The sequence below is a fragment of the Triplophysa rosa genome, linkage group LG13, assembly GCF_024868665.1.
Source record: "Triplophysa rosa linkage group LG13, Trosa_1v2, whole genome shotgun sequence".
Classification (NCBI taxonomy): Eukaryota; Metazoa; Chordata; class Actinopteri; order Cypriniformes; family Nemacheilidae; genus Triplophysa; species Triplophysa rosa.
Window position 1 is genome coordinate 2629186 of NC_079902.1, and position 19990 is coordinate 2649175.

A 19990-nucleotide genomic window follows, 5' to 3' on the forward strand; every position below is an offset into this window, starting at 1 on the left:
CTCAAACCCGAGGCACCATGTATCAAGCCGCGAACGCTGGGAGAGGCAGTGTGGGCACTGCAACCCAACGCTCACGGCGGCCCGGGAAAGCATGGCTGACATTTCGACGTCCGCTTCTTCCTGGGCTCGAACCCCGAGGGAGGGAGCTCCGAGGAGTCGGATGGCAGTACATCACCCCCCGATGCTGCAAGGGACATCTCATCATTATCAAGCACCGTTTCCGAATAAGTGGTTGAGGAACAAGACGGTGGGACCTTCTCTTGGGGAACGGTCAGACGAGCTAGACGAGGTGCGAACGGACCGTGAGCCAGTGGCTGGAGGATTAACGCTCACAGTAATCCTCATATCACCCTCGCTGCTTGCCGTAGCGGACTGCAGGGCCTTAGTCCTGCCGTCAAGGAACGAGGAGCAGACGAGTCCCGTGGAAACACAGCCACCCGTGACGCAACGTCTGAATCGTCAACCGCCCGCAGTGCGGGCAGGACGTATCCACAACGTCTGCCCCAGCGTACTGGAAGCAGACATCGTGTGCGTCCCCCTCCTCGATGAGTGTGTTGCACCCATGAGAACATCGGGACATGCCACGCTGGAGAAATTTGCTCTTTTAGAGAAAAAACTCAAACACTTCTGGAACTGCCGAGACGCCCAGGGGAAGTTGCTGCAGGAAGGAACAGTCAGCTGCACCACGTCATAAGATTCCAGCAGTAATTCGGCGTAGATTTTGAAGTCTCGACGTCGATCAATGTGAAGGCTCCGAAGAACAAAAGGTGAATGAATGTAGCATGCCGTCTCCCTTTTATACCCGGATATCCAGGGGCGGAGTTCGGCATGCAAATTTAATTCGCCAATTTCATTGGCCTTTTCTAAACTAGTCGGAAGTTGATAGGTTCTCAAGAGCGAACCCCATCTGTCAGCTCGACACAACGTAAAGACACCGACAGAAAAGGGAACTGTGCTGTTCATTCACTCAGACATGCAGAACAGCCAAAATGGCATGTTTAAATAACAGGATTAGGAGTCCACAAGTCCGCAACTAGTTATATAGACTCAATGCAGCAAAGTTTCACTCGCAAAACAGACAAGTAAAATAGCGGTGCGCCATAACCAAATCAGAAATCAGAATCAGAAAGAGCTTTATTGCCAAGTATGTTTGCACATACAAGGAATTTGTTTTGGTGACAGGAGCATCCAGAACACATAACGTCACACAGAAACAAGCACAACGACAAATGCACTTCAAACAAACAAGCGTTTCTGTTTAATGCACCTGCCAAACTGTATCGCATGCGTGCTACACACATAACGTTAAATGTCGCACTCAGCCCTGTCAGGCGCACATGTGTTTAAACAGCCAGAAAGACCGCTTTCAGCCTTTGGACACGACACGTACTGTGATGCGCGCTAGTCAGACAGGATAAACTTTGCCGGCTGAAGTCCTAAATGTTCGGTTTAAAGATAAAGATCGTACCAAGCACAATGTTCTCTCACCATTCTAACGCACACACACACTGTTTGTCGCAGTCTCGCGGTTGTCAGAGCAGAAATGAAAACTGGTAGATTTTTATGTAATTTATTCTGCAGTGTCTTCTGTGTTTACATAACATGTCCAAAGTTTGGGCTGTGGATCAGTAACGTTAATCATGGTCCGTGGGAAACGCATGTTCCGTGTGATTTAAATGGATTAATCAAAGCTTCGAGGCAAAACATTTTTGTACAGACTAGCTGTACAAGATAAAACTGTCGAGTGCGTTTGAAATAAATAAAGTGTGCACAGCTGGACAATTGAGTACCTCAGAGATGACGTATTTTTGTATGCAAACTCCGGAAGCGAGTTAGTATTTTAGGACTTCCGGTTCCATAGCCCCAAAGTCTATGGGTTTTTTCAATGGGTCTTTGGTAAATCCTCTGAAATAAGGTCTGTGGTTAACAAAATCTCTAAATATTTTCACGTTTTATTCTATGACATAAAACACACCAATTACAACCTGATTGTAATTTTTTAAAGCCTTATTGTGTCTTAAAAACGTTGGTTGCTTACAAGTTGCTAAAAGCAACTACTTCCTTTGGGACGTTAGACTTCATTGCGCATATAAAGCTCACAAATAATGCAACATGGGCACAAATCTCTTAAAATGCAGATGTGGATTCATTCACGGAGTAATGACTCGCCAGGGAACACATTTGTAAAAAAGTTTGAAAGAGTTGTCGGAGGCTTGATGGTGTGACGTTGATGTCGAGCGACCTTACGTGTAGTCTGTTTATACCATTGTGTTAGCTTTTTACTTCTGCCCATTGTATTTCGGCTTCAAAGGTAACAAATTTTGTGTTAATTTGTAAAGATTATCTTGATCGACAAAACGTGTAAACATCATAAACCTTTGTTAATAATCGCTTATTTTTTGCGATCTTACAAAAGTCCATGGGAAAAATGCATAGGCTTTTGGTCGAGGGAACGAGCGCGGCGCTTACTTCCGGGTTAGCCTACAAAAATATGTCATCTCTGAGGTACTGGTCAGGTTTGACAAGAAAGAACTTCAGCAGTAACTGTGCGTGCTAAAAAGTGGAGACTGCACCTGTCAGTCTGACCAATTTCCTCTAAGGTACTCAATTGTCCAGCTGTGCACGCTTTATTTATTTCAAACACACTCAACAGTTTTATCTTGTACAGCTATTACAGACACTTTGTGGCGTCATTTCCGTGTATAATTAGCGGCTTACAGCTTTAACCATAAACATAATAAATACATGTCTATGGCTTTACAACACTACTTTAACTTTACACCTTGCCTTATGCAGTAAATTAAGCAATAATTTAAGAAACGTAAATTCGGAAATAGGCTTTGCGAGAATGTGGTTTTATACTGAACTCTCGGAGATAGAGAGGGAAAGAGATAGTGTTTAAAAAATTGTTTCAATGTGATTAGGTAGTATGTGAACTTGTGGACGCGTTACGTGGTGGCACTCCAAGGCAGTGCAAGCCATATATTTTTGTTTAAAAAGTTTATAAATTTTTTTTTTTTTTTGGAAAATGACCAATCGTTTCGCTAGACAACACCCTTATTCATCGGCTGGTGTCGTGTAGAGCAGGGGTATTCCAAGAGGTCCGGTCTTTATATTTTCTTCCAAACGGAGGTCCGGACAATAAGTTTTTTGTAAATAAATAAATATTTAATCAATTTAGCCCACTTGGATATACTGTATAAAAGATATGATCTTTTATCAGGCCATTTATTTTATATTTTGATATCCACAGTATGTATGTATTTTAGGCTCTGTGGCTTTAGGGGAATAAAAGTCTGATAATTAATATTTGTAAATAAAAAAAACTACTGACAACATGCAAACAGCAAATGTAATGTAACAATTAAAATACTAATAAACAGAAATCAAAGTTACTTACTAAATTAGCCTTTCCATGCCACTCATACCAGAACTACTTCTATCTTTAAATAATTTCCCAATTAGAACGTTGTTCATTACAAAATGTGACCCTGCTTGTGAAAACCCAGCAAAAGTCCATTAATAAAATCATCCTACAAAAGTCACAAAGCCCTACCTTAAATATATCAAAACTAATTTTTGTGAGTGGATGCTGCAAAATCGCTACCAAAAATGGCCGGAAACAAAAAATGGGGAATTACCCACTCAAGTTTGGTATTTATGTAAAGCTTAGAATTTCCACTTTCGGGTTTATCTACTCTCCACAACGTCATTACAGTGGTAAGCCAACAGAGAGCGTTAAAACAAACCTGTTTCTTCTTAGCAACAGCGCCTCTGATTAACAACTACAAAGACAATTTTCACAATGTTCTCTTTTTTTCACACTCTGATTCCATAGTTTTAAATAGTTGTATCTCGTCCAATTTTTGAATTTATCGAATACATCTGAATTTCGAAAAAAATTACACAACACTGGTTTTGTTGTCCAGGGTCACATATTAGCACAAGTTTGGATTGAGTTGTGCTGGGAAACAGATCTGAGAGAGGGATTATAATGTGTAACTTCACATAATTGGTTATTAATGCAGAAGGATGCAGATGGTTTTTTTGGAAGGTTTTGACAGAAGCAAATGACGTTGCATAATTTAAATATCCATTCTGATTGGCCAGTTTAACAAACAGAGGAGATGTTATGCCCACAGCCTTCTCTCTGACACTGTCTGCATCTGCGTATAATGCAATGTGATATCGCTTGTTATCAAACAAAAAGAAAAATTTTGAAGAAAAATGCATTGTGGTTATCATCAAGGTGTTAACAACTTTGTAAGAATGTGAATAAATGTTGATTTGAAAGCTTTAGCTACAAACTTTTGTATGTATTTTTGCCTCCTCTGACGAGCCACCACTGATAACAATGAGTTGAAAGCACCGAGTTGCCTTTGCCTGACGATGAAATAGAAGCTGTCAAGGCATGTTTTGCTCTGTAAAAAACAATTTCTCCAAATACGTCATTACAAAATAATTTTGTAATATTGTGTTCCTTTTTTTAACTTGTGAGTATGATTAAGAATGTTTTTTCATTTTAAATCAATTTGTTACATCACCATTATGTATAAAAGTCTAATGCTGCTTTACTTGCTATCAGAATTATTGTACGATTTTACATCTCTTGAATTTCACATGAATGACCTGTCACATTGTATCATCAAAGTGACAGGTCATTTGTGCTATTTGTGTCACTTGTGCTATGGGGAATTCGAAGCTAACCTTAATGCACAAGCTTCTGTGATGGACTGGTCATAAACTTCATGGGTGGCGGAGGGGAGATTCAATGCATACTGTATGTTTTAGACACTGCCAACATTGCATGTATTTGATGGAAAATAAGTAAATATTAAAATGTGGTGAAATTATACATTAGATTTGATGATCTGTGCTTGGCAACAGACAGAACGCTACATTTTGGCCAGAATCCAAAGGCAATATTATCTTGTATACATTTGTACTTTTCCTCTATGATTCCTAATTCTTTACAACAACAAGCACTTGAACATGATGAGCTTGTTATCATGACTTCAGAAGCAAAACATTTCCTATAGCATGTGGAGACAATATTGCACCACGTTCGGGTTGAAGCGGGAGGTGGGAATGTCCCAGTTTTGAATGTCGCACCTCCAGCCTTATTGCATTCCAGTCAATTACGCACCACAGCACATTAAAGAGCACCTGGAATTTATGGTTTGAATTTATTAATATAGTACATAACTTACATAAGATAAATACTTGAACAGTTTTTTTTTAATGTTTTCACATAATGGATCTTACAGCTAATCTCAATGGGCGTGGCATCCACCTGAGGTCAGGGTTTACCTGCCCAGAGTTTAATGAAAATGAACAGTCTATTGTCATTGTATAGCTGTGTATACAATGAAATTAGGGGTCACAGTTCTCGACAATTAGGACTGGGGCCAGTGTGAGAGACCCTCGTGATAGTTAATAGAACTGATAATGCCAGTGCTTTTCAATTTGCACGTTTTTAATTTAACAATTTAAATATTCAGAAGAAGATGGAAAATTTGGTTCTCGTGGGTTGTTTGAGATGTTAGGTGGACATTGTAGAAGCATACAGAAACAAATGTACGACACTCGTGTAGAACTCAGGTCTCACTTTTTCTTTATTAACCAACCCAACTTCACTTCCTTATTTATCACGCTACACACGTCGTCGTGGCATTCTACGTCATGCTTATGACAGCCACCGGGGGGGGGGGTACAAGAAACCATCAATATAATCTACAGACGTGTGCCCCCAAAAAAGCTGCATCTCAGACAGCGCACAAAAATACTGAATTGTCTTTCACATCTCATTTTCGCATTCTCTTGAACATGCATATCCACACAAAATTATGTATGTATAAATCTGCTGTACCCCAGTATAAATCTCAAGTTAATGTTTTTACCCTTTACGGTAACACTTTACTTAAATTTTTACATGATGAAACTAAAGTAAGTTTCTAAATAATATCTGTTATCAAGACTTAATAATAAACAAACAACTGTATACCAGACTTAATAATAAACAAACAACTGGTAGATCTCAGACATTAGAGGAAAAAGTCTCAGGAAAACCTGTCAAATCTATAGAATTGCATTGTTGCTGAGAAAAACATTTATGTGTTCTGTACTATTTTGTACTTTTAGATATGCAATATTTAATTCATTAGCTCTTGTTTAGGACATTACATAAAAAGCTGTCAGTAACAATGGCTATGACAGATAACGGTCGTGGCAGCGCCACCTAATGGTTACAAAAAATGGTCCCACTTTTACCATTTTGGGCGTCGGGCATACTGAATAATGTAGTGAAATGCAGTGTTTTATGAACGCATTAGCAGATCATTACGGAACTTGGTATGGGGTCATCAGGAAAGTGCCCTGACAGAGCCTATAAAGTTTCAGGCCATCGCCACCTAGTGGTGAGAAAATATGTTTACAGGCCTATAACTTTGTCTACAGTTCACTGATTTTCATGGGAATCAACTCTTTAGATTCCTGATCATTGCTGAATCATTGCTGAGTCCTACGATACCAAACATGCAAGGTTTCACCTTATGGTTTGCCCAATATTGCTTTATTGCTTTAAAATACAATCGCGAATATCTTTGCAACCATTATTCTGATACAAAACCACCTTAGCTGGATTACAACGTCACAAGCCACATGTCAAAATTTCCATGGGAAGTGGCCAAAAAATGCAAAAAAAGTTTGGTGACATTACATTTTTATATATGCTTATAACTTCTAAAACAAATTAGATATTTTCACCATATATGATATAATGATTTATGGGCACAGTCTGAGGACACACAAAACATGTTGTAGGGCTGGCCTTATTGTGGCCTTATAATTAAACAAAACGTTTAATTGGTTCTGATTGACCTTAAAAATTGACACCACGAAAGTTTGTTTATTAACATGAAAGTTTGTACGTATCATAATTGCCACATCACCTCTTAGAAATTTAGTGAAAGCGCCACATATTGGTCAAAAGTTCTAAGCAATTTGATGGTGTTTTATGTGCTTTTAGCTATCGTTTTAAATTGCTTTAAGGTTTATTTTTTACTAAACTTGGTGGGGGCGGCACAGTGGCTCCATGGTTAGCCCTGTTGCCTCACTGGTTTGAGTCCCGGCTGGGATGGAAAGCCTTTCTGTGTTCCTGTGTCAGCGTGGGTTTACTCTGGGTGCTCCGGTTTCATCCCACAGCCCAAAAACATACAGGTTAGGCTGATTGAGGATTCCAAATTGTCCCCCCAACTTGTGTATGGATTGACTTGTGTATAGAACAGACTTGTGTATGGATTGACTTGTGTATAGAACAGACTTGTGTATGGATCGACTGGTTCTCGCCATGAAAATAGCCTGAGATGCTGGAATGGCATTAAGAATGAATAAAACAAACACATCTACGAAACTTGGCAAGGGTCATCGTAACCTCACTCTTGGAGAACATAAACAATTTTAGGCCAGTGCCCCCTTGTGGTCAAAAGTTATAATGTAATTTATAAAAATGCATTTAACATACTAAACTGTTACCGTATCGGTATGTTAATTATAGATTTACTTTAACTGGCTCATGATGAGTCATTTGACATAAAACTTTGCATAGTGCAACCTACTTTATGTCTGCCATTTTGAATTAAATGGAAAATCTACTTTATCGAACTCCTCCTACAGTGTTTGTCCAATATGCACGAAATTTGGGATGTAGCATCTAGACACACTCCTCATAATAAATACCATTTTCAGATACCACGTAAACAAATTTGATTGCGAGCACGCCAAAATGGATTTGATGCTGTATCTTCACCAAACTTTTGCATATCGACACGAAACTCGGCATGTGTCATCATTGGCACATCTTGTTCACCTCAAAAAAGTTTGGTGACAGCGCCACGTAGTGATCAAGAGTTATAAGCACTTATATTGTGTTCTAAGTGCTCTTAATGCTTTTACTTACATTTTTAGATCTGCTTTTCAAAAACTCATTATCAGAAATGTCAACATATATTTCCTTTTGTGCCTTGCAGTGCTTGACCCATAATTGCTGCTTGCAGCTATATTTATTCATTGTTATCGTTGTGTAATGAAAAAAGAATGCAAAGATGCAAGAAAAAATTCTCTCTTCTTTCATACCTTAAACCATGTTAAAACTGTTAATGTATGTTTAAGAAACAAATTTATTTTTAAATACATGTTAACCTTCCTCAGTATTGTTGCACTGTAGTAATAGTGATTTAAGCAATGGAAATTCGTAAAGTGCATTGTGATGCACAGAGCAGGCTTTTAAGAAAAAAGTAATAGAAAAAGTTTTGGGGGCCTGTGCCCCAGTTCATTTTTGCGAAAGTCTTTTGGTTTTCATTTTTGTGATACTGAAGTTTTATGTGAAATTTTAAGCAGTATTACCTAAAATTCTTTAGTTGGCATTGCTTATTTTTTGAGTTTTGCAGCAAGAGATTCTGCTTTAAATATTGGGTCACACCAACAAAAAAAGTTGTTTTTACCAAAACAGTTTTGTTATTTCTACCATAAAACTCTAGTTTACGCATTCTAAAATTTAAGCTAATTTTGATTAATAATTGTATGTTCTTAACACAGAAATAAAGGAAATGTTCTAAAATACAGAAATAACAGACAAATGGTGAATATTAAAAGCTTAATTTTTTACTAAATTAATTTAAACACCCAGCAGTTCAGAAATGTAAATTTCATTGTACAACAAAAAATGAAAGTAAACATTACTGAACAACAGACATTCTGTAACAAGAGGATAACAACAGAAAGCATTAACATAGTTTTTAATATTTGTGAGGTTGTATGCATGAGTGTGTCTGTGAGTTATTTATATCATATGTTCATGATATAGTGCTGTTATCTGGGAGTTCCCCCTCTGGTGATTTGTTTTTAGTGTGTGCCCTGCAAGGTTGGTTGACTTTACCATTATTGTCCTGAAACAAGAAGAATATTATATTAATGTATAATGTAGATAAATAGATCATGCTTCAAGACAAAATAACTGAAACAGACTAAATTAGAAGACTTTAAAAAAAAGTATTTTTTACTTAATTTACTTCTAATGTACATTTACATTTAGTCATTTAGCAGACGCTTTTATCCAAAGCGACTTACAGAGAGTTCAGGGAGCAATGAGCGATATGTCATACAGGAGAGTAGTATAATCATATACCTTGTGTCAAAAGTTTGATTGATTTATGACCCCCTGTCAAAGTTCTGTCAACCAGTCACTCAAATGGAGACTTTTATGGCCTGTCAATCTTGATGACATTTATGTTTTATGACTGTTGTTGGGTCTCCTCTGCCCCAACCCTTCCTTCAGTGAGGCTAACTACCTACACCCCCCTCATCAAACCCTAATCAAAAAGGTGTGTTTGATTTTACTATAGTCTAATTTGTGAAAGACGGTTGTGTTTGTAAATTAGAGAGAGATAAAATAATATGTACTGTATGTGGGCTTTTTCTTCTAAGAGTGTGCTGTTTCCTTTGGTTTTATCATGCAAATGAGTGAATTGAGACTTGAGGTCTGCAATCTTATCAAAGTGTGACTGTCCCCATACAATCCCAGGCAAGTCATTTGACCAGTCAATCAAATTAGGATGGGTTTTTTTATGATCTGTCAGTCTTGTTTGACAGTTTATATTTTATGACTGTGTTGTTGTACCCCCTGTAGTTGTCTATCTAACCCATGGCCTGACACCCTGATGTCCTGACAACCTGTTTTCACACCGTAACGTGAAAACCTGACGGGTGTGTTTTTAAATGAGAGATTTAAAGTTAATGTTTACGTATGTGAGGTTTTCTTCTAAGAGTAAAGTTGGCTCCATGTTTAAGATTTTTATCTGATAAATGATTATTGTGTTTGGGTCAGTATTTTATCATTGTGGTATGAAACAACATTTGTTTTTGCTGGGTTAATGAAACAGTAATATTATGATCTAATTAGATCTGTTTCAGGAATTAATTTACAGTTTACCAATCCTAAATCTGAACGGCGGCATGAAAAATGCACATTGCATTGGAAGAGAGTTATCTTTGAATAGTTTCTGGCTTCAGGACAAATCATTATATTTCCTTTATTTGCTATCATTTTTGCCATAAAAACTGCATACAGACTATAGAACAATAAATAATCAGACTTTCATGGATAATGTGAAAAGTGTTGTATTGGCACACACGAACACTGGTTGTGCCGTAAATCTTGTAACCAAACAAGTTTGTATGTACATTCCATGGAAACAGATTTTCTGATTGACACTTTAAACAACTTTCTTTTCCTCCTTTCAAAGAAAAACTAACCTAAATCAAGATGCTTTCTTTAGTAAAATACAAATGAGCTACAGCATAGCAATCTTATATTTAGCTCATAGGGACTGAATGCACATTTTGTGCCAAATATTGGTGCCGATGTATAAAAATAAAAACATACATACGCAATAGCTAAAATACTAGATGTGTAATAAAATAAATAGAGACAGTAAGATGAAGAAGGTTTTGGATGTAAATACCTGTTTTTTATTAAATCAAAGCAAACATACATCAACCCTAAAACACGGCTCGAACAATGAGAAAACTTACAACAACTGATCTTGCCAGCATTAAAGCGAGACATTTTGGATAAATTAGTGAGGAAAATAAGACAATTGAACAAGAACTCTGAACAATGAACAGGTCAAAACTTAAGAATTAGATTTTTGCACAAAATCAAAGAACTATTTAAAACAAAGGCCATCTGAACAAGTAAACTAACAATCACAAAGAAGTAAACATGCAACTAATTATGTCAGAAAATGAAAAAGCTGTCCTACATTTACTGGCTAGCAGTTGAAATGCCAACCATCGGCTTCATTCATAGATTTGGTAAAACATGTAATGAAGCTAACAAACGTCACTGACACATCACATCAAATTGTGTCACTTGTAAATATTCACAAAGGAGTGACAAACAAAACAACTTCTGAAAACTTAAGTGTAAATGCCTGACAACGTTGTACTGACTAAACGCAAATGTTGAAAAGGTTTACAAAAGTAGAACAACTTAAGAAATATAAAAATGTTCTTGACATTCACATGGTGAGGATACAAACTTGCAGTGGTGTAAAGTATTGGAGTAAATGTACTTAGTTACTGTACTTAAGTATCTTTTTGGCTACCTTGTAGTTGTACTGAGTGTTAAAGATAATAGCAACTTTTACTCTCTACTTGATTACATTTTTGAACAAGTACATGTACTCTTTACTCCACTATATGTGTAATGACAAATGCAGTTACACATTACATTTTGCATGGCACCTATCTTTTTTTGCAGCAGTTTATTTTTGCTACATAATCATTCATATTGCCATTTACAGGGCATTAAAGGTACTATAATCTTGTGGATTTTGCCCTAACTTACTAAAACTTGTCAACATGGCTTCTTTATGTGAATACGAGAGCAGTATCAGGTAGTTGTCAATCGCTGGTGGTTTATATGTGAAATGAGGACATGACTGCAGCTGGCGATGAGGCCAAACCAGCATGTCCAGTGCAAAAAGGCTTTGACTTTTACTTAATTTTACTTAACATTATTTTATGTATCCATTATATTGAAGAGACCTTTTTGAAGGAGTTTGGTTTACTTATGAGCACTTGAGCTTAAATGAGACTTGGGTGTTTGTAATAGACATAGGTTATCGGCCATGATTTGTTGCAATTTTGAGGTGTTCAGTCTTATTATGATTTAAGAAAATAAATGCGATTGCTCTCCTCACGAATCAACTGTTTTTCACTGACATGTCTCTTAAGTGTTGAGGACTAGTGCTGCTTTGAGCCTACATTCAGTACGAGTAAAATACTCAAGTACTGTTCAAATCAGATACTCGGAGACTTTAACTGAAGTCATTTTGGAATTGGTGACTTGTAACTTGTAATGGAGTAATTTCCGCTGCAAGGTATATGTACTTTTACTCAAGTATGGTTTTCAAGTACTCTTTACACCTCTGCAAACTTGTGTAATAAAACAGGTCAAAAGTTTTGATCAACACTGTTGATATATAGTGAGAGATTCACGTTGCGTGCATGATGTGTATTTGAGGGTATAGTTTAAGGATCACATCACAAACTCTTTTCTTAAAGCATATCTATTTAATGGGACAACATGGTAACACAAAACGTGTATTCATCCTTCAAGTAATTAGTTATTTATCAACTGATTCATTTACTGAAGCACTGGTTTATAGAGATATTGTTGCAATGTTAATAGTGTCTCTATATGACTAAACCCACCCTTACCTTAAGTAACGCCTAAGATTTGTATTGGGTGGTGCCCGTGGACTTTCCCATTTGTCTACACCACGGAAAGACATAAGGTGAAGGTCAACTAAAATGCTACTGATATGCGTGTTTTCCAGTACTTGTAGAGTAGAGTACTAGTGCTATGGCATATATAAATATATAACATAAGTAGATACACATACCGCCTGCTTGGTTTAGGTCACTAATTTCTTCTACAATCCAAGAATATCTGGGGTCGTTCAAAGCACCTGTATCGTTACACAACCTGTTTAAACAACGCACCGCTACCATGATAAACTTACACATACTGTTTTTTGTTTTGTATTTGTTTTAAAGAGAAATCGAAAATCACTTACAGTTAAGATAGCTTGCCATTTTAGAAATATGGGTTTTAGAAATATGCTGTTTTTCCGCAACGCAGTCCGTTCGTCTTGACCAGAGGTTTTCGTAGCGAATGAAACAACAGTTTCAAACTTATAAAGACACATAGGCCTATTGTAAAAAAAGGAGGTGTTGCCATTAACATATTCAAAAACACCCCGCCGCCGTTGTGACGCCTGCACCCCCCCCCCCCCAGGATGTGTAGAAGATGTATGAGAGAACACATTAATTGAGCTTGACTTTTTTTTTAAAGTGCGTTAAACGGTTTTGTGTTTTAAAAACGAGGTTTAGTACTAAACTATGTGATGGCGCTATCTTGAGATATCATCTGAAACTAAAATATTTTTATAGAACGAATTAATTTTACTATGATAATATTTACTATATTTACTTAGGTTTTTAAAAAGTTTAACACTAATCCTTGTGTTTAATAGACGTAATAAACGTCCTTTGTCTGATCGATGTCTCTAACATACATACTCCGCTAAGATATTTTTAGAATATGCAATGGGTTTTATATCGACTAACCACAGTATAACCATGATACAGTAATTAACGTATACATTTTATTGATTAAAAGGTTTTTGAGGTTTTGTAGATTCACAGGGTAAGGGGCTTTTTGTTTTTATCCTTATTTCATTTTTAAAGTTTAAAACTAACCCATTGTTTAACACCTGTAATAAACAAAAATGGACAGCCAGTCTACTAAACTGTCTCTACCAAACTGCAAAGGCCATTATCATATTGCTGTTACACAACATCGTAGATCCCAGACATCATCTTAGACAGAAGACAATCAGACATATGGGGCATCAAGGAACTACTTGCATTTAATCAAATACAAATGACTGACATTTCAGGAATAAGTTCTCAACAGATGGTTGTCAGACACATCGGCATCTCACCATGCATACGTTAAGTCAATACATGGTGAAAAATACTTTTGTCAAAATGAAACATTACCTTAACTCTTAAACATTACAACCATTTGACTTTAATATATGGAAACACACATCCATACAGAAGGGGTTCATGACGTGGTAAAACCATAAATGAAACTCTTATTCACTAAAACTTTGTCAGAGCATTTTTGCTATATGTTTAACAACATATGGTTCAACTTTATCCGTCAAAGAACATATCAGGGTATGTCTTTGAATCAAATGTTGTTTCATACCACAATAATAAAATACTGACCCAAACACAATAATCATTTATCAGATAAAAATCTTAAACATGGAGCCAACTTTACTCTTAGAAGAAAACCTCACATACGTAAACATTAACTTTAAATCTCTCATTTAAAAACACACCCGTCAGGTTTTCACGTTACGGCATGAAAACAGTAGGTTGTCAGGACATCAGGGTGTCAGGCCATGGGTTAGATAGACAACTACAGGGGGTACAACAACACAGTCATAAAATATAAACTGTCAAACAAGACTGACAGATCATAAAAAAAACCAACCTAATTTGATTGACTGGTCAAATGACTTGCCTGGGATTGTATGGGGACAGTCACACTTTGATAAGATTGCAGACCTCAAGTCTCAATTCACTCATTTGCATGATAAAACCAAAGGAAACAGCACACTCTTAGAAGAAAAAGCCCACATACAGTACATATTATTTTATCTCTCTCTAATTTACAAACACAACCGTCTTTCACAAATTAGACTATAGTAAAATCAAACACACCTTTTTGATTAGGGAGTGATGAGGGGGGTGTAGGTAGTTAGCCTCACTGAAGGAAGGGTTGGGATCAGAGGAGACCCAACAACAGTCATAAAACATAAATGTCATCAAGATTGACAGGACATAAAAGTCTCCATTTGAGTGACTGGTTGACAGAACTTTGACAGGGGGTCATAAATCAATCAAACTTTTGACACAAGGTATATGATTATACTACTCAGGAGCAATAATACAATATGTGCTAATACAAAGTTTCTAGTTTCAACAAAAGCCAGACCAATACCTGTTAAGAGAAAGAGAGAGGGTTAGGTTTTTTTTTAACTAATTTGTCTGTCAAGTATTCAAGTATACTGTATATAAGAGATGGCTTGGTAGTTTTTTGTTGTGATAGATTTGGTTGACTGGACTGAGTTAGGAAGAATGTTCCACCAGGAAGGAGTTGTAAAGGAGAATGAGCGGGAAAGCGATTTACTGCCCTTATTAGAAGGCAATACAAGATGCAACTGGTTTGCTGAATGCAGGGTCTTATTGTTAACTCTCCCAACTGCTTATTTTTACAGCAAATTAACTGAATTTTAAGCAAATACCAGCCAACACAAAGGAATAACACAGTAACACTATTCACGATCACTATTTAGTAATAGATCTTTTCAATGGTTTAGAGCAGGGGTCTTCAACGGTTTTTAGGGCAAGGACCCCTTAGATGAGAGATGCATGGAGCAGGGACCCCATTATACTAAATGTGTAAACCGAGAAAATTCTTGAGAATAGGTATGTTCATATTGACCGATTAATAATATAATCATTTAAACGATTTAAATGTTAATTTTTTTTAAGTTAAATTATATTACAGTATATTATGGTGTTAATTCATCAGCAAATTAAAAAAAAAAACTGAAATCTGAAAAAGGAGGAGAAAACGGTGCAACCCGTGGTTTCCCCGCCTTCTTTTAGACGTGACGTAAAAATATTAATGTGAAATATGAATAAGTAATAAACAATGTTTTTATTTTGTGTGGGTATAGCAGATCGGATTTATATCTGTTTAGCTCAGACACATTTATGGCCTCTTTGTATATTAATCCTGGCTGGTGGAAAGTAAATGAAACACGCTTCCCGAGGCGTCAGAAATGCGCAGAAGCTGCGCAATAGGCTACTGTATATTAAATATGATTTGGTTTACATGAACCTTCCCTGCAAAGTGAGTAAACATAATTTATGAACACAAGTAACCAGTCAAATTGGCACTTAATGTGACTGCAATTGTAACAGTGTTAAAAAGAACATTTAATTTAACTAGTTGTGTGAATTTCATAAAATTAAGCATGGTTGTATTCATTGGTGTTTGAAGGCTCCCCTCCTGTGGCGTTTTTAATGGTACTGCAGACATTGTATTCAGTCCCTTCTCTCTTGCCGTACCCCAGCAGTTTTGAGTGTCGCTGCTACAGATATGTAGGGTTTTCCGAGCTCTTACTCATTATCGAATTAAGTGTTAAAATGATATGTTTTAAGTTAATCTTTTTGACTCAATTGATTACGTATATGCTTTTGAACATGTATATAATGTGTTTAGGACTTTAACACGGTTGTTGAGATCACTATACATGTGTTGTATTTCCTCGTGCGTCACACGAGTGAATAGGAGTTCATTTCACGTGGTCACACTATGTAATCTGGTATACTTCAAAGACTGTGCAGCCTAAAGAATACAGAAAAATATGTAGAAAATATATATAAAAAAATAACATTAACATTAGGTATTTACATACTAAGAAGTTTAAAGATTGTTCTCTTATGATAAATACAGGTTTAGAAAAGAGATCAGTGTTGAGGTAGACAGCGGATGGCAATGGAACAGTGTTTGGCAAGTTACTTCCGAAATGTAATAAATTATATATTACTAGTTACTTTCATTTAAAAGTAATTAGTTATATTGCAATATTACTGTCTCTGAATTGTAATGCGTTACACTACTTTTGCATTACTTTTGAGTTACTTTTATCAAAATTTGGGATGGGCATTTTTCAATAATTTCATATTTGAATATTTGAGCTCTTAAAAAATGAATATTCGTTTATTTAAATTAAGTTAATAAAGACGTATTTTTTAGTTTTTATTTAGTCCCAATTTCACGGCAAGCTTATAATTATCTTTAAATATTCATAACGCACTAAAACTGCATTTAAACCTGCGCGCAAGCGAAATCAAAACAGAACATACAAAACAAATGAACAAAACGCAATGTATATTGACAGTCTGTGATAAATGGTAATCTTGTTTATTGTGTTTTACATTTGTATTTTGCGTTTAAATGCTTCGGTGAACAAATATAAGAGGCACAGTGAGGGCTCGTGGCGCAATATAAGTAACAATCGCTGTCAGAATTGCAAAAGTAGACAAACGATCAAGGTCTGGTTAATTATGATAGAGGTAAAGCCCACTATAATGCAACATATAGCCAATGACATTGTAAAACGCAACCTCCTTACTATCCTTTTGTAGAATCCGTTGCCGTCATCTCAACCATCGGTTTCCAGCAACAGGAAATAGGTGATGGAATGTCTCACAACATCTGAAGGTGTTGGTAAATAATTTTTAAAAAATTGCGTGAAAATGTGAAAATGCGTTGTTGTTACGTGCGTTACTGAGATTGTAAGTAGCGTAATATTACCAACATTTTATTAGTAATGCGTTATATTACTGCGCCACAGAAAAAAATATATATTACTTTAATATTGTTACTTTTGTAATGCGTTACTCCCAGCACTGCAATGGAAGCAGAAATATGCAAATATATGTTACAGTGTTATGAGCATAGTGGAAAAGTGCAAGTGCAATGAGCTGATGATTGACATTACACTGTCAGAGTCCTTAAAGTGCGGGATGTGTCCATATTAAAGAGTCTAATGGCTTGGGGGAAAAAGCTCTTCTTGAGCCTCAAGCTAATAAGATGGCAAGAAAATTGTGTGTACAGATCATGTTTCTCTTTGCTGTGTATTGCACTGCTCTTTTTGTAATGTAAGTATCAATACGTTTCAGGATCTATTTAGTAATCTGAAGTCAGTGGCGTAACTTTGTTTTGAAAAGTGGTGGGGACAAAGACGACACAAACAATACTTTAATAAATTGTTTCTGTAAGAACTCGTTGGGAATATTCACGGACGTCACAAGCGCGAAACATGTAGGTGACTCCTCTAGAAAACAGTATAAAAACTGCGCCGCTTTAGTGGTGTAACGTAATATTGACACTGCCATGAAGCAGGTTCGAATCCGCTGATTTCACTATTCTAAATTTTCACATCACATATCAGATCTGCTTCCATTTGTTTTTAAACTATATCATGTTTTCATCAATATATAATTTAAAGCATGTTGTGCTTTATTATATGTAATAATGGCTGTTTCCGTACGTAATTAAACATATTAATTCGTGATGAAACAAAAAACTACTGAAACGAATGTGTGTTTTCCCCATGTTAAGAATTTGGTGTTTGACAACCCCCTGCTAATAAGGACAAACATTCAAGTATACAGGGGAAACAGATGGAAAATAATATCTTTAAAAAATGTTATTTTCACTAATTACTACGGGCATTGCCTGATAGGCTACAAATATACAACAAACTTTCTAAATTTTGTTTTGAACTCATGAAACTACAAAGTTGTGACTTTTTCCATTTATTGGAGTTTTCTATCAAGTATCAAAATGTAATTAATCTTGCAATAGGCGATAGCAACCGCATGTCGAGAACAATAAGGACGAATATATAGCACCAAAGTGCAATTAAGCGCAAAATGTTTGGTACATGTATGACTTGAACAGCCATTTTCAAATATTTTCATCATTTTATTAAAAATAAATACCTTTACAATCTGATATGTGATAGGGAAAAAGTTCAGCAAACAGCAGTCGCGAACCCAGGACGACATGAATCAGGTAACACTTGCTTTACGCACTACGCCAACGGAGCAGCTAAGTTTCAAGTGCCTTTCTTACACTTTGTCTATTCCAATCCGAACCTGATGGGCGGAGTTAGTATAAATAGCCTCTGCTTACAAAGCGGGCTACTTGCACGGTAAATAGACGCTCTGTATTTTTTATTTCTTACAATAAGTGGTGGGGACAAAATTGACTTGGGCAAAAAGTGGTGGGGACATGACCCACCCATCCACCCGCAAATTACGCCTATGTCTGAAGTACACATTTATTTGTCGGCTTTAAGATTCTCAGAATGCCATTGTCAGTTATTATGCATAGTGTGTGATACCAGTCACCTACAGTATATGATATAACTGAAGAGCTACTATATTGGTATACCTTTTACAAAACTTTTTAATAAAAAGTAGTATAAAAAGTGTTTGGGGGGTGAATCAGTATGTTCACCTTATGTCCTTGTAGTTTAATTGGTAGAGCATCGCACTAGCATCTCAAAAGTTGTGGGTTAGATCCCAGGGAACATACATACTGATAAAAGACGACATTCCACATTTTACTGTAAAAGATGATAAGTTAAAATAGCTAATGAGCTGACCATACCACTCCAGTTGCCATCACTGTGTAATGTGGTGCTTGGCTGAAATTACCCAAGTCAGGAATAATAAGTTGATGTAAGATTTAATGGAATATTGCTTCTATTTACAAATATCTTTCTGGTCAAATGAATAACCAGTTTACTTAAAAGACCAACAGGACATGGCAGTGTTTAAAGGGTCAGCTCAATAAAGAATGACATTTACTATTAGTTTACTCACTCTCAGGCCATCCAAAATGTAGGTGACTTCGCTTCTTTAGTAGAACAGTAAAGAAAATATTTGAAACCATGGTCCTTGATGATTTATAAATGCAAGTCCTCAAGTGCCATGTCTTTGAGAGTTCAAAAAGCAGATGCAGGCAACACAAAAGTAATCCCTGTCGTCATTCACGATATGTTGACGTCTTGGTGGGAATTGTTGGGGTATTGATTGATCCTTAATGATACACCTGACCTGATACAGGTGGTGCACAGAGATCTAAAGCCCAGCAACATTCTCTACATGGACGATTCAGGCAATCCGGATTCTATACGCATCTGTGACTTTGGCTTTGCTAAGCAGCTGAGAGGAGACAATGGGCTGCTGCTGACACCCTGTTACACCGCCAACTTTGTTGCTCCTGAGGTAAGGAATCGACTGTCCTAATTTGTACCCCATCATATATGAATGTCACTAATTTGTGTTGAACTCACTGTCTATTTTTTGTTGTCTATGCTGTTTTGTAGGTACTGATGCGTCAGGGGTATGATGCTGCCTGTGATATCTGGAGTCTTGGTGTTCTGCTGTACACCATGCTGGCAGGGTTAGTGTGACCTTAATGCTAATTAAGGCTTATCGGTTGGTTGGTTGATTGAATGAGAGTAATAAATGTTTTGCTTAATCATTTATTCACTCAACTTGCATATAGGTACACCCCTTTTGCCAATGGACCCAATGACACCCCGGAAGAGATCCTATTACGCATAGGCAGTGGAAAATTCTCCCTTTCTGGAGGAAACTGGGATTCCGTTTCAGACTCCTCAAAGGTAACAGAAGAAAAGAATAGTTGGCTATTGCTAAGCCCTGACCCCGTAGCTATGCTACATCATGATCTTGT

General features: G+C 36.6%; 1 protein-coding gene across 5 annotated transcripts in view; it reads left to right on the forward strand.

The window, feature by feature from the left end:
- Window positions 1–19990, forward strand: part of rps6kal (ribosomal protein S6 kinase a, like) — a 128101-nt gene that overhangs the window by 76775 nt on the left and 31336 nt on the right. For all 5 annotated transcript variants that reach the window (XM_057349128.1, XM_057349127.1, XM_057349131.1 and 2 more), the window contains 3 exons: window positions 19357–19518; window positions 19620–19696; window positions 19802–19919. In XM_057349128.1, coding sequence (XP_057205111.1) covers window positions 19357–19518; window positions 19620–19696; window positions 19802–19919 — 357 coding nt within the window. The remainder of the gene's footprint in view (window positions 1–19356; window positions 19519–19619; window positions 19697–19801; window positions 19920–19990) is intronic.